The sequence below is a fragment of the Cyprinodon tularosa genome, unplaced genomic scaffold (assembly GCF_016077235.1).
Source record: "Cyprinodon tularosa strain WSP-4 unplaced genomic scaffold, ASM1607723v1 ctg265, whole genome shotgun sequence".
NCBI lineage: Eukaryota > Metazoa > Chordata > Actinopteri > Cyprinodontiformes > Cyprinodontidae > Cyprinodon > Cyprinodon tularosa.
This window is the reverse complement of record NW_024038969.1, coordinates 599,056-614,611: the sequence shown is the minus strand read 5'-3', so window position 1 is coordinate 614,611 and position 15,556 is coordinate 599,056. Positions and strand designations below refer to the sequence as shown.

The 15,556-nt window shown below is 37.3% G+C and overlaps 1 protein-coding gene across 2 annotated transcripts in view; it reads left to right on the top strand.

The window, feature by feature from the left end:
• LOC119786101 (roundabout homolog 2-like) overlaps positions 1-15,556 on the top strand; it is a 118,894-nt gene that overhangs the window by 85,872 nt on the left and 17,466 nt on the right. For both annotated transcript variants that reach the window (XM_038289197.1, XM_038289196.1), the window contains 5 exons: positions 8,106-8,230; positions 8,328-8,499; positions 9,505-9,681; positions 13,164-13,190; positions 13,295-13,334. In XM_038289197.1, coding sequence (XP_038145125.1) covers positions 8,106-8,230; positions 8,328-8,499; positions 9,505-9,681; positions 13,164-13,190; positions 13,295-13,334 — 541 coding nt within the window. The remainder of the gene's footprint in view (positions 1-8,105; positions 8,231-8,327; positions 8,500-9,504; positions 9,682-13,163; positions 13,191-13,294; positions 13,335-15,556) is intronic.

The following is a 15,556-nucleotide window of genomic DNA, read 5'->3' as shown; positions in this document are numbered from 1 at the left end:
CTCAGTTCTCTAAATGGAGAGAGCTCTGCTTAGCTCTGAACCCCTGCTGTCATGTTCATGTCCAGACATGCATTATATGACCCCCTATCGCTAAGACACTTACCAATCAGCCTTAAGGGTGGTAACACTTCTTTCTGTCCTCCTTTTTCTCTTGTTTTTTCAAGTCAGTAGATCAGCTACTTTTCACACTTGTCTTGGTATTTGCAGTACAAATTGAATATCCCACTGTGGCTTTCATCAAAGCTTTTATCTTTGTTTTTCAGGCTGAGGATTTCAGATTTCTGTTGGTAGTTATAGTTTCAATGCTTTGCAAAAATGTTCATACTTATCCAACAAATGTCAGTTTATTTTCTTGGGACTATATGCTTTAGACCAGAACAACTTAATGACATTTATATGTTTTTTTTTTTTATTTCCAAGTCTGTTCTTGAATTGTGTGGCCACCATATGAAATCACTGTCTTGTACTGTAATATCAACCATAAATATTCAGTGCCACAGTGGTTAGGGCTAATGCTAGCTTATTAAATACTCTCTTAAGTTTTGAGCTCTTCATCTTTTGCCCAAATAGACATAAAGGACATTTATTAGAAAAGTATATACATACACTAATAGAGTCATGTTAGCAGTTGAGAAGCTACATAGCTTGACTGCTCAGGTAGAAGAACGTTTTGACAGAGCAATTATTAGAATGGCACTTTACAAATATGGCCCTGATTAAACTTGGCAAAGAAAGCTATCCCTGAAAGAAAGTCTCAAGACTTCCTATTATCGTTTGCCAAAAGCCGTGTACAGAAAATGGTAAATGTGTGAAATAAGGATACTCATTGTAGTTGAAATTTTTGTAATAAAAGAGGAATTCTAGCCAGTTTCGATCTTAGTAGAAGGGAGAATGCTTTGAGGAAAGAGCACAAACCCGCCTAGCTTTCTGGAGTTTGGCTATTACAGACTTGGGTAGGTAGGGCAGTTTTGTTTCAAAATGAAGGTAGGCTTCCTCCTTACATGCCACTATACCACTTTGTTGCCCACCAGTCTGTGTACTAAAGTCTACACATGTATTAGGTTGACTAGGCAAAAATGCTCTGCTTTAAAGAGCTTTAACCTGGTAACTGGCACATCCCTCAGGATGTAGGTGGTTCTTCCAAACATACAGTCTCCCACTCTCAAGTGTTCTTCACACTTTTATTCACTTTTTATTCTTAACTCATTTTCACATTAGGTCTATATGTTATTTAGATCAAAATTTTCATGAAATTGGCTCTTGACAAGCACCATTACACAGAAAAATGTATAGGCCAGTGTTACACCACTTATGTGTGTTGATGTGTGCGTGTTTGCATTTCAGTGCCTATCTATTCACATATGTTAATCTGCAAAGGTAAAGGGCGGTGTTTGGGGGCAGGGGAGGTCTCTACAGGACTTTCACTGGGCTCTTCTATTGTGTCTGCTTCACCTGGTAAAAAGACAGAATGAGGAGGATAGTGGCTCAGAGCTGTGTTTACTATTCAGTGCGACCAAGACGTTTTGAAATGAACAAATGGCATAAATGGCCTCCAGCAAGAAGTGTTGTGCAGAGGAGGTTGTGGATTTGCTCACATTTCTTTTACTTTATTTATTTTTTTTTTTTTACAATACACGGCAGTGAAAGTGAGGTCCCAATTTGATATTGATATTGGATATCGGTCCGATTTCAGCCAAAAAATATCAGAATAGGCCTTCATCTAAAATCTCCGATATTGTTTTGCTGCAGCTAAAGACGGAGTTGTTCAACAGTTTAATAATAACACAGAGAAACTGGTATCTTCTGTTGTGTTTTTATGTTTGTTATTTCTTTTATCACAGCCTTATTGAACACTTAAGGAGACTGTCACATCCATTATTAGTTTTGTAAATAGTGTACCGTTTTGTAAAATCTACATTCTGGCACCAAAGGCTAGGATCCGTAGGCTTAAATAGTAGCAGAAACAGTTGCATCTGAAGAGAGAAAGTGAGCACAGGGCGGAGCAGAGCAGATGAGAGCAATAACCCAGCCTAAAGGTGCCAAGATCATGACAAATTAAGCATCAAAACCTGCTGTTTGAAAATTGCCTGTTATGTCCATCTACATTGGTGCCTAAAGGTTATAGATGTAATGCAGTTTATACTTGTTAGCTCAGTAAGACAACAATGTTTTGAAGACGTTCATCACCGGCTTTTTAAATGAAAAATTTAGCAAGGCACTGTATATCTAATAGTATGTTTAAAGTTGCCAGTTATGATTAATATACGTAAAATCTGTATAATGAACATGCATGTGAAACAGAATAAAGTAAAATAAAGCAAGTCTAGGTTTTTCTTAGTAAAAATCCCATCCCATTTTCCTTTTTTTTTTTTTTTTTTTATTAGTAGTTTTTATCTTTTCCAGTTACTGGTATGGATCTTCTGAAATGCTGCTGAACTATTTAATATAATTGGAACCACAGCATACTTAGAACACATCTCTAGTTAAAGTCTCTCTTATAAACAATTCTCCCCAAGGGAAGAATGAATTATAATGACTCATTCACGCAATCCGTTTTACCTCTGAGCAAAACAAAAGGAGCCTTAATTCACTGTGACCATGTGTAACATCTCTTGGACAGCAGAGGAACCGGTTTGCACACAGACAAAACTGCAACAGGATTATTGATGTTTAAAGACATTTTTCTAAAGCAACTGTGTATGACCATAAAACACTGCTTGCAACTGGTGCAGAAAGGAAGACTTACTGCATTGGGACCCAATTATAATGGCCCCACAGCATCACCAGAGATTTGTACCGACTGAGACACATGCTGTATTTACTTGAGATACTGCGAACAAGGAAATATGGTACTGAAAACATTGGCTTGAGCTATCATTATCCATAGTCCTGGATGTGTTCAGCAGAATTCTGATCAAACATTAGAAAAAAGACGCTTGTATTACCTTAGTAAAGCATTGGCAGATAGTCTCTGCTTCTGTTAAACCTGAATATATGCCAAAGGAATAAAATGAAAAAAAGAACCCCTACTCTTGAACTACAAGGCATAATGAAGTGATAAAAGAGAAAATGTTCCGTCCATTAAACTTTGTGTTGCATTAATTTTGGTTAGTCATAAGTAGAGATTTTCTGTCCCCTATATCTATAGGATCCTCAGGTTTTCCAACATGTTTAGTGACAAATTGAAAGAAATAATGATGTGCTAAAGAGACAGGTGAAAAATACAGCATTTAGTCAATTGTTAGCATCTTGTTTTGGTAGAGGAAAGCCAAGTGCATCATTTATGGAACAAATACTATTGTAGAGAAACACTCACTAGCCGATTTATAAGGTAACACATTATGGGTCCTTGCAATGTCTGTCTGCCTTCATACTTGTCTGAATACTGCATTGGTTATAAATCCAATAAAGTGTTGGAATTATTCCTCAAAGATTGTGGCCCAGATAATAATAAAACTATAGCTGCACTTCACAATAGAAATGTTTTGTCCCACCATATCCCAACATAATTCTAATATCTGTTGACTAAAGGCTGTTCCAAAGCAGTGAGCTCATTTTCATTTTCAAGAAACCAGATTAAGGTTGTTTGAGCTTTGTGAAATCCATTAGGAGAGGGTTTAAAAAAACACTGGTCAGCAGCAGTCCTCAGGTGGGCTATAACATATTGTGTGGCAGAAATTCAGATGGTTCTCAGTGATTCAAAGCTGGACAATAAAGTATGTTCCCATCACAATCAGCTGATCCAAAACAGAATAAATTTATGCTTTCAAATCAATTAAACTAAATTTTGACGGTACCCTTTCAGTGCCAGAGCAGAAATGGATACTCATTAGACCAGGCAATTTTTTCCCAATCTGGCATTATCCAATTTTGGTGTGTTTGAATGTATTTTAGCCTCAGCTATTTTTTGTTGCCAGGAGTGTGGTCTCCTGCTGCTGCCAACCATCAGGTTCAAGGTATTAGAAAGTATTCTGTATACCCTGTTTATGGTGTTTTATGTAAGCCGTTGCCTTTACGTCATCTGGAACAAGTTGTCCCATTTGTTTCTCATCTCTGATATCAATAAGGAATTTTAGATTAATGCCGCTGCTTATTGTTGTTGTTTATTTTTATTATTTTATCCCTTGATCGAATATAAAAGAAATCAACAGTTTCTAAATTACTCCAACCATCCCTATTTGGTTCAAATGACCATGCTAGGTTTAAACTCACATAAATAATCAGTTTCCCAACATATTGCTTAGTGTAAATTCAGAAAATCATATTTTTCACATCTAGATTCCTGTAATTAGATGGTTTTCAATTTGTCTTAATAAGCAATGAATAGGTGTACCTAATAGTACGGCTGGTCATTCTAGACAATAGCTTGTATTTACACTTAGACTTAGATTTAATAGCTCATTTTGAAGTAAATATCTTTTCTACTGAAACTCACAAATAACTTGCACAGTTATCTCAAACCCCCTTATGTTATCTGCTCTGCCTCCTGTACAGCAGGACAGTAAACCGTTTTAGTGGTTTTAGTTTAACCATGCAGATGAGTACATAAACATGTTCTCTGAAACACATGGATTGTGATAAATAAGCCAGCAGCTATACTGGTCATCAATCGGATAAATGCAGACAAGATAGATGCTCCTTGACATTTTTCACTCAGGATCATTTCTAGTAATGTTATCTTGAGTCATTACTGGTGTTGTAGCTATTATACATCCTGGGGGACTTTTCCTATACATCTAAGGGTTATTGGAATATACTTAATGGTTCCTTCTAATGGAAAGTGTTTGTGTGACTGGAAAACCTCCATCTTTTTAGACAGGTGCTCTGAAATGAAAAGCAATGGAAAGGATTTACCTTGTGGTATATTATAATATATTAATTAGAAATAAAAGCAGTTCTACTGTACAGTGAAACCATTTAATAGCAAGATTTCATAATGAAAAACTAGAGGGTGGAACAGATTGGATGTTTTAAGGGAAGAGTTTAATTAGTTTGCTTGTTTTTGCTTAATTAACTGTAAAAAGTCTATTTATTAATATGTATAGTATAATGCCATTGCAATGATGCACATAGCAGCACACCTACCAAACAGCTTTGTAGTCTGTTCTTATACTAAAGTGCTCTGAAAAGTAAATACCTTCATACACATTTCTTATTGGGTTTGCTTTTTTTTGTTTCACTTCAAATTTTTGAGATCAGGAAACAAATTTTAATACCAGAATAACCTGTGTAAATACCTGGTCCTTTTGAAAAAAAAGGGCATTGGTTGTTCTCAAAACATTAAGTGTGTGATTCCAACCTTTTTAACAACAACTGACTGTAGGTATATTATTGTCAGGGTTTGGTTGTTGTAGAGGACCCAAATGCAGAGGCAGAGAGGCTGAGGAGATTTCTTGGAAGTTTAATGGGGGCAAAAACAGTAACAAAGGCAGGAATGCAAAAATCCAACTAATAATCAAAGCGAACCAGAACTATGGAGACATCTGGGGGAAACCGAACACGAGGAGCCAGGGAGAGACGAGGAATGTGGACAACAGCACGGGAGGACAGCAAAGACAAGGAACCAACAAAGAGTGAGAGCAGAGGGAGAGCATATATAGGAGAGAGAGACAAAGGGAGGGCTAACGAGCAGACAAGGAACAGGTGTGAGAGGAGACAACGAGGGAGCCAAGGGGAAAGGAACATACACACACAAGAGGGCAAAAGGGGACAACAGGAAAACATGAGAACTAATATAAATCTAGAAATACAACAAAACTGGAATTAAACCAATAAATCTAGAAAACAAGGAGCAAAGTAAAGAACAGCAGAACCAAGACCATGACAATTATTTTCTTATTTATTTTAACTTGTCATTTAACTTTCTTGGCAAAATGCTGTTTTGGGTAATTCTGCAGAAAAATTTTTAATTTTGACGCAAGCGTTTTTGTTATTGTTCTTTTCTTTTAAGATGTGTTGTTTCCTTTGGAATTCTGTATATTTTTTTTTTGTTTTTTTCTAGTACTTAATTTTGATTGATCACTTCTAAGAGGGTTTTTGTGCTATTCCATGTTTTCCTCCATTAATGGATGATGGATATCATTGGGATCAGCTGAAGTTCTGAGGCCTCTCAAATGGCTCCTTAACTCCTTTACTGTTTTATCGTTACTGACCTCACTTCACATTAAACTTTTTTCGATGTCACTAAGCCATGTTGCTTTTTATGATCTTTCATCATAATTTGTGTTAACAAAAAATGCCCAAAATGAGTTTACTCTTACTTATCAGTACAGAAGACTAAATATGTGTGTCCGTCTAAAACCAGCTCTCCCAGAAAGTCTCTAAAGTTGAAACAACTAAATTTATGCATACGCAAAGCCCTCTAAATGTTTTATTAAAGGTATGAAATGATAAGGGTGGATTTATTACCATTCCACCAGATCCTCTGCAGGCATGTCATGTTTGATGAAAGCTCCTCTTTAAGTACAAGCTAACTAAATTAACTCTGAATTTCTGTCTTATGAGCTGAGCCAGACGCTGAGCTCTCCTTATGGCTTGGCGCCACTGCATCATACCTAATACATGCTGTATAGAGCATAATATTTCCTCTGAAAGATAGTTGTTTGTGCTCCTACCTGCTCATTTTCAGATGCAAGTTCAGCTCCGGATATGGACTCAAATCTGCAGTCTGGCCAAGATAATGCATCACCTGCTTTGCCCTCTCTACACAGCTTTAAAAGGGCCAGTCTTGCATGCTATCTGGACACTGCAAAGAGAGTTATTATTTTACAACCTCTTAATCGGGGTCAGGGTACTTCTCTTATCCACTCAGTTCGAACATATCTCTACTTTAATGGGAATTATGAGAAACTACTTCACATACCCTGTTTTTCAAGAGAAGATCATTTGTTTAGTTGCACAAGCTCTATGTTTGCCCCTCCTCTGCCTGTTTAGCCTTATTAAATCTTTGATCTCTCCGTGCAGGTTACTAAGCCAATTTGAACATTTTAATAAAAGAAACAGAACTTATTAACAGGAGAGTTTTAATTTGGCCCCTTAGGGTTCCACATTTGTGGCAACAAACCATCTCATCTTTTTCTTGGCACGAGTTCATGCTCATATCTAAACTTGCTGATCTGCTTGGAATGGCTGTCATTTTTGCAATTAAGAAAAGCACATTTTGGACCTCAAATGCTTGGCCTGCATAACTCAGGATGCTATTAAGATATTGGAATCTTCCACTCTGTGAGATAAATTGTTTTAGAGACCATCTGCCAGGCTATCTTTGAAAGTACCTTGTTGTAGGGCTTATTGTATGAATATAAATTAGGGAAGAGATAGAGACAAGTTGTACTTTGAAATGATTAAAAATACACAAGACTTCCTTCTTTCCTTCTAATAAGAATAGCGAGCGATTTCCGTAATCTTTCCTTGAAATCTATATTTTATGTGATAGACTAACATAAGTATGTTATTTTGAGGTGGATAGAAAATTGCTGTCTGTGTTTCACTAAATCAACATCTGAAAAGTCAGGCTTGTAAGTTTTCTCAGTTGTTTTCTCTGATAACCATGAATAACATAATAAGACTCCCATAATAATTTTGGAAGGACTGTAGAGGGCCATACATTTCGTTTTGCTCAAGATGCAAAAAGAAATGTATAGCTACAATCTTACACTGCAAACAATCCAAAGTATAAAACATCAAGGCATTCGGTTCATGTTCCTGGAAAGTGTTTCTTCTGCAAGGAGAGGGAGGCTAGTCGGCATTTTATATTTCAATACAGAAAGATTGTTTGGATTGAAGCATTTCCGTGTCTTTCAAAACTCAAGATTCATACCTATGATTGAAAATTTATAAACAGTTTTGTATGACTTTTGGATTTAATCTGCCTAAGCTTTAGCTATAATACAAAGATGAATGGGCAAGATTTATGTTTCTAGAGACACAACCAATAAGACTTAAACATGCCACTCTGAGATCTGTCTCCTAAAATGCCAGTTTTGTTTTATTTTTTTTGTTTGATAAACTGTGAAATCTTTCATGGTTATGAATAGCTTTGCAAGGAACCTGAATAATCTTTCAAAATGTTATATCTCATTCTTATTCCCACTATAAACCATCAGCTCCTAGTGCACCTCCTCAGCAAGTGTCAGTGTTGACGGTGGGGAGCCATAACAGCACATCCATCAGTGTGTCATGGGACCCCCCTCCCTCTGACCAACAGAATGGCATCATCCAGGAGTACAAGGTAAGCCCATCTTCCACTTCCTATGCACACTGCATTTCTCAACCATGTGTAACAAAACATTACGCTAAATACCCTCCTCTGTGTCTGTGTGTGTCAGATTTGGTGTTTAGCCAACGATACACGCCTTCACGTCAACAAGTCTGTGGATGCAACCATCCGTTCAGTAGTTGTCGGGGGTCTACAGACTGGAGTGCAGTACCGTGTGGAGGTGGCAGCAGGCACCAGCGCTGGGGTGGGGGTCAGAAGCAAACCCCAGCTCATCATATTGGGTAATTCACTCTTACTCGATACCTGGGGTCAAATGAAACGACCTTATAATGGGGGGTACCTTGGTCTCTATAGCAGATCAGGAGTCTGGAAAAATGATTTAGCAATTTATCGCCCCAGAAGAAAGAAGATTGCACTTTACAACGCAGGCATCTGTGGAGAAATCAATAGTGATTCATTAAGTGTAGTGTCTGGTAACACCGTGCCAAGTACTGTTAGCCATATCAATAATCCTTCTCAATATGTGGGCAGCTGGTGCTAACACATTGAAGGCTGTGTTTTTGTAGGAGCTTATCAGCCTATCACATCTTCTGAAATAGCCAAAGGATGCCCAGACTATATAAGCCCCGAATCAATATGGCAGACCAGGCCAGATGCTCTTCATCTATGACTTTTGACTGATATATAATAACACCCTTAACACACAGAAAAGGGGAAGCAGGCCGATGGAGTGAAGCTTAATGATGGAGGGTGTGCACGTGGATGTGTGTGGGGGTGTGTTGGTGTGTGTGTGAGAGAGTTTCTGCTGGAGACTGTGAATCTAATTTCACAGCACAGTAGCTGCAACAGAAAAATCAAACTCTCAGAGCTGCTCTGTCAATCTCATGTCTTGCAGCTCAAGTTGATAAGTGCACTGCTGAATTGATTAAGTCTATATTGGATGCACCGATGCTGTTTTTATTATTTTTATTTTGTTTTGGGGGTTTTTTTCTCATGTTTTTTAAGTGACCTCTCTCTCTGTTCATGTGTTGTACTTAAGATTTTTTTTTTGCCAAAATATATACACTTTAAATTCCCTGCATTTATTTTATGTAGATATACAGACAGGCAGACATAAAGACAGATTCTTCCATTGTAGGTATAAGAGTTTTATAAGGACTGCTTTTTCTCATAACACCTAAACAGTGTTCATTACTCTGTTTATACTGAGGCATCATTTGGCATTCAGATGTTCCCCTTGTGTCTTTTCCTTTTGTGTGCATGTGCAACTTCTGTGGTGCCTTCAGGTGGAGAACTGAAAGATGTGATGACAGGATCAGAGGGCAACAACAGCATCTCAGATGTGGTGAAGCAGCCAGCCTTCATTGCAGGTTTAGGAGGGGCCTGCTGGATTGTCCTCATGGGTTTTAGCGCTTGGCTATACTGGAGGAGAAAAAAAAGGAAAGGACTAAGCAACTATGCAGGTAAAAAAAAAGATGGAATACCACAAAAATATCAACATAAAATCTCAAAGCACAGTAGGGCTCTCGCCTGCAGCGGTAACTGATGTCGTCAGAGATGCAATTCTATTTGAGCTGGCTAAAACACTGAACAAAGGAAAATATATTCTACACAGATGGAAATAGGCCCTATTTGATTTAATTTACTGTGCATCCATGTGCATCAGCTCTGCTGAGATTCATCAGTACCACACCTCAACACTCTAATACATTTATGCAAGATAAGTAATTTAACATCCATTTCCATTATCAGACCACGACTGGTGATGTTTGTCTATTAAAATTAGCTATGTCTGGGTTTAGGATTTTTTAAATATTCTCTTAACATGTCACAATCAAGCCTCTAGCAGTATGCATGTGTGATTATGTGGTTGCAGCTTCCTTTAGAGTGATTTAGAGACGACGTAATTGCCTAATTCAATAGGGATTTATATCATCCCATCTATCCAATTAAATATGTTCAGCTGCTTTCCAAAACATGCTGTTTACCAGGGATATCCCGAAACTAATCCCTGTCATTTAAGAATAAGCATTTGCTCACAGCAAGTCCTAGTATAACACTTTATTAACATCCCTTGCACTGTATGCTTAAACACTAATAGCTTTATTTAGCACTTAAATAAATGTTTTTTATTAATTATTAGAATATATTTTTGTTTTTTTACAGCTTGACTTGCTTTTCAATGACATTCTTTACATTGCTTTTTGATGTCTTCTTTCTGGAGAAAGACAGTACTTTCTGTAGGAATGCTGCTTTAAGACATTGTTGGTTAGCTGAAATGAGCTACAGTATTGTGCTTACAGCAGGTTACCCAGCATGCCTGTATTTGCATAAGTAATCCATACATAGAAAGAATCCAACACAAAAAAGAATAACTAATTAAGTTATGTGTAATAATCTAAAATTGCACAGGGAAAAAAATATTGAACACAAACAGAAGGGTCGAAAAAAAACATACGGGAAGCCAAGACACCAGCTGACATTTGTCAGTTAGTAGAAAGTCATCCTGTCCCTCATCAGTGCAAATAAATATCTGCTCATTAAAATCAAACTGATAACCTATGAAAAGGTGTGTCATTGCCAAGGGTTCACACTAGGATCTACCGATTGGTAAAAGCAAAGTACTCATTCAAGACCTTCACAAGCTTATTGTTGTAAAACACTCATAATGCCACTGCTTTGCACAATATCCATATTTGGTAGATGGCAGAAGGTTTTTAGTTTCTAAACATTCCAGTGGGCCCTGCTGGAGTTAAATCTGGAAATAGAATTAACTTCATTCAAACTATAAACTTGCCACAACCAGATATACCTTGGGGGACTTTTGACAGATGAGTGACAAAAAAATATCAGAAGAGTTTCCCAAGATCAAATAATTACTTTTGGATAGTTTCAGAAAGTGGGTTTTATAAAACACCCTGCGTCAGAAAGGTGATCTGTTCAAGGTGTACCCCACCTCTTGCCCATAGACTGCCGGAGTTAAGCAGAAGCTCCACAGTGACCCTACCTGAATAAGTGGGACAAAATAGATCACCACCATAAGCCAGGTGGCCAAGTCTGGCTGATTGTTTTTCTCATTTGAGTTTTATGAAACTTCCTCGCTCTGAGTCTGACTCAGTTACTATGGCAATTCAGCCAATAAACTTAGCTCGGCTTCAACCAGGTTCAGAGCTGTCTAGGTTTGAACTATTTGTCATCTTTGTTGAATCCAGCACCGTGGTAAAAAAGGGTATTAGTGCAATCACTTGGCCCGAATGCATGGTGCTATCAAAAATGGCAGTAAGTTATAGGTTACATATCAGGAAATTAATTGCATGCACTAATATCTGTATACTTTTTATTACTCAATTAAGAATATGCACATGTATGGAATTTTTACAAAATGTCTGAATATTTTGTCTTTTTTCGCTTTTTGAAAAGAATTTTGCCCAGTTCCATAAAAAGCACCCTCACACTTATGTATGTGGCAGAGATGGTCTGTCTGTTTATAGAGCAGGTTGTGGATGAGGGAGCTGGAATTTTAAGGACAGCTCTTAGAGCATCTTGTTTCTTCAGGGACTGAAATTACCCCTTTGCCTTCCCTGACACCTATCTGCTGAAACATTACCGATTTTCTAGAGAAGGGTTAATTTACTTGACCGCCTTAATTGGATCTCAGCTCTTCTACAGAACAGCGCTACCTGTTCCCCAAACACTTTGCATAGACCTGCACTTGTTTGCCAGTAGTATAAAATCCAGTGGGGGCGGTCCTCACCAAATCTTTTTTTTTTTTTTTTCATTTCAACTGGAATGCAATAATTAATATGAATAGAGTGATTGGAACGTGAACACTGGTCCCCGATTTGTGACTGAATCGTTTTATTATCAATCAGAGTTTACCATCAATGATGTTATTGTACATATATGTATTACTTGTTGCAAGGTTCGTACAGTATCTCATGGCTGGTATCATTCTCCCTACAAGAGGGGTCTTGAAACTATTGTTACCATAAAAAGGTTTTTATATTAAATAAATATCAGTTAGTATTTTCAATACTCTTTAATTTTCTTATTTAATTATTACTCATAATCTCTGAGCTTAATTGTTTTAGTTTGTCTATAACGACCTACTTCTTAGGTTCTTAAGAGTAAAGAGCAGAGACAGTCACACAAAGACAGAGACCTGCAACAGTTAATACAGTCTGTGGGATTACTCTGGAAACAGACATATTTGGCAAAAAGAATAATAAAGATACTTGTACTTGTTATAAAATGCACTTTTTCAAGCTGTGTAGACAAAAACAGGCAACAGTAGGACAAAATGTCTGCATAAATTCTCAGCCTACAGTTTCATGGCATGACATGTTCATGTACACTAAACCAAACACATATTTTTATTTTTGAAAAATTGCCTAATTGCAAAATGAATACCAAACAAAAAAAAGTCAAAAATAACAACGTATTAAAGATCCTTGTATATTTGAAGCTTTGATATAAACACAAATTGGATGGAAGGATGGATGGATGGATGGATGGATGGATGGATGGATGGATGGATAGATGGATGGATGGATGGATGGATGGATGGATGGATGGATGGATGGACGGACGGACGGACGGATGGATGGATGGATGGATGGATTTTTCTCAGTCTCTCTGTTATAATATGCTGCTTGTTTAGCCTTTTAAGATGCTGCATTTTAAAACAGAGGTTTAAAACAACCAATGCAAATATTACCTGTCAAAATGATTATTAAGATTAGTAAGTGCTAGTATGATATTCTCCTTTTTTTGTTAAGATCTGATTGGGTTGACATCAGGCCAAGGAAAAATTTAGATAATCAGTCCACATTTCTTAACTTTATGAGTTTAAAGCTTCTGGTTCTTGTGTATACTTGAAATTAGTTACGGTAATCATCTTCTGCTGTGTCATTTAATTCCTCTCTCTCGTCCTTTTGAATTGCAGTTCAGTCCTTCACCTTTACTCGAGCTGGTATGTATCCATATTGTGTGGTGATAAAAAGAAACTCTTGAGTTACTCCTTGATAGACAGCACAACAGTAGAACTCATTCTTTTTTTCTTCTTTATATTTCAAGTTACATTCCAAAGAGACAGAGGCCTGATCAGAAATGGAAGGTGAGAGTTTAAATCTTTCAAACCAAAGAGCTCATACTGTTGGAGCTTTCCTGCTGACATTTCAGCACCACGCAGAGCAAGTCTTCCACTTGGCTCGGGCCCTATTGTAAAACCTGAAATGAAGAGTTCTCTTGTGATGAATGGAATTTGCATACCCCCTTTTCCCCTGCTTATTCAAACTGTATTGGTGCATGATTCAAGCTGGTGTTGGCTTGATGAAATCATTAATCACTCCTTTGAAGTGAGTGCAAGCAATTAATGCAGGTGGGCAGCTGTTTCAATCGCTCCCTCTCTGTGTTCATGTTGAAGTTCCTGGCAGAGTGAGAGGTCACAAAGGGAGAGGAGATGAGATGAATATAACGAATATAGACGTAAAAGAGCACAGAGCTGAACCTTGAGACTCCTTTAAAATGTTCTTCTGCTTCTAAAACTATCAGATCAAACTTCATTTTTCCAGTATAACATTATTTACTTGTTTTGCTGAATAAAATGGCAAACTACCAATAAGATTGGTTTTTATCTCTTTTGTTTTCTAATAATTATGGCTGATATTTAACTCTGCTTCAGAACTATATTGTAGGAAATGAAAATATGTTCCTACAAACCAATCAAATACAGTCCTAACACATTTTTTAAAGAACCTGTTATACAGTAGTACAGTTTACTGCTTTGTTAGCTGCTAATATTTAGTCAATCGCAGCATTTCCATAGTCATTAAAAAATATAATTTTTAAGTGTGAATCAGTTCATCAGTCTTTAGGTGCCAAGCAGTATACAGCAGCTGTCATGTGTTTATTATTTAGATGATGTTACTTTAGCTTTTACCTTCAAAAACAGTCAACAGACAGATGTTGCATGTAATATAATCAATTTGTTGCTCTCTGGTTAGCCTCACATTTACCTTCCTTTGATCTTGATACATGGATATTCTCTTAGTAATACCATTATACTGAAGAATGTTTTACAATATGGCGATATTTAAAGCTACAGTGTGTAATTTTTAGCGACATCTAACGTTCAGACTGCAGACCGCAGCAACATGAACATATCCCCCCCACCGCTTCTCCCCCCCAACAGTACGGCGAGCGTTATGGGACAAAATGTCTTCCACGACGTCCGCATCACCTACCTTCTCAAGTGATGAGGTTTGTTTACATAGGTAATTTTAATACTGCCATCTATTGTTCAGTACCGTCTCAGTTCATCTCTCTCAACTTGCCGTAGTTACTTTCGAGCGTAATGGGCGATCTCGCAATCGCTAGTTTGTTGGCTCTGCGCTGCCGTAGCGCAAAGATGTCTGCCTCCATGGCTGCGAGACCCGCTCCTATGTAATTATAAATAACGAATTCTAAGGCAACGCAAATATTAAGGTTAAGAGGCTGAGCTCGTAGATGATGATAAATAACATAGTTATGTATAATATATTACATTTCTGACTGTATATCCCTGTAATTATTACACACTGTAGCTTTAAGTATTATGTTGTCACATGGAAAGAAAATAAAACTAGCAAAAAAAAAAAAAAAAAAAAAAAAAAAAAACTTTTTTTCTCTACAATAATGAGCTAGTTTGTTGGTATATCTACCCCAAATCTTAATGTAGTGGTAATGTTGAGAGTGGATGGCATCTCTGTCTCCTGGAGAGTAAGATCTAATGAAAAATTCACTATATAGTAGCACATAAAACATCTGTGCACAGCATGTTTGCTGAATATGCAGAGCTCAGAATGTTTTGCCATTTTGACTGTAGCTCATTTGAAGGGAGCGATAATCCCCCCCTCCTTTTAGCACATCACTATTCCCTCCCAACTTCATCACCTTCAACCCAAATGCAAGTATTTCTAACTATTGTGGTTTTCACAAAGACAAAATGATGTATTAGCTTTCCCCTAAACCACCAAATGGGCTTTTTGCTTTCTCTGTTGTCATGGAGACAGCACTTCGGTGTAGCTGATCTGCCAGAGGCTGTCCATGATTCTCAATTTAAAATGTAAATTTCTGTTGTGCTAAGTCTCTAAAGTGGATTTAGTGTGTGTTTAGATGTACAATGTTTCTTGTGGTGTAGGGGAGTATAATTAGGTGGGGGTTGAGTTCTATTTGGGGGTCTCTGATTTATAGGCTTGGCATTAGATGTCTCTCTGTTGTTTATTGTTGCCTCAGTGCAGAGGCGGCTCCATGGTCGAGAATATGCTGAATGAATTTTAGCATCAATTTATTGTTGAT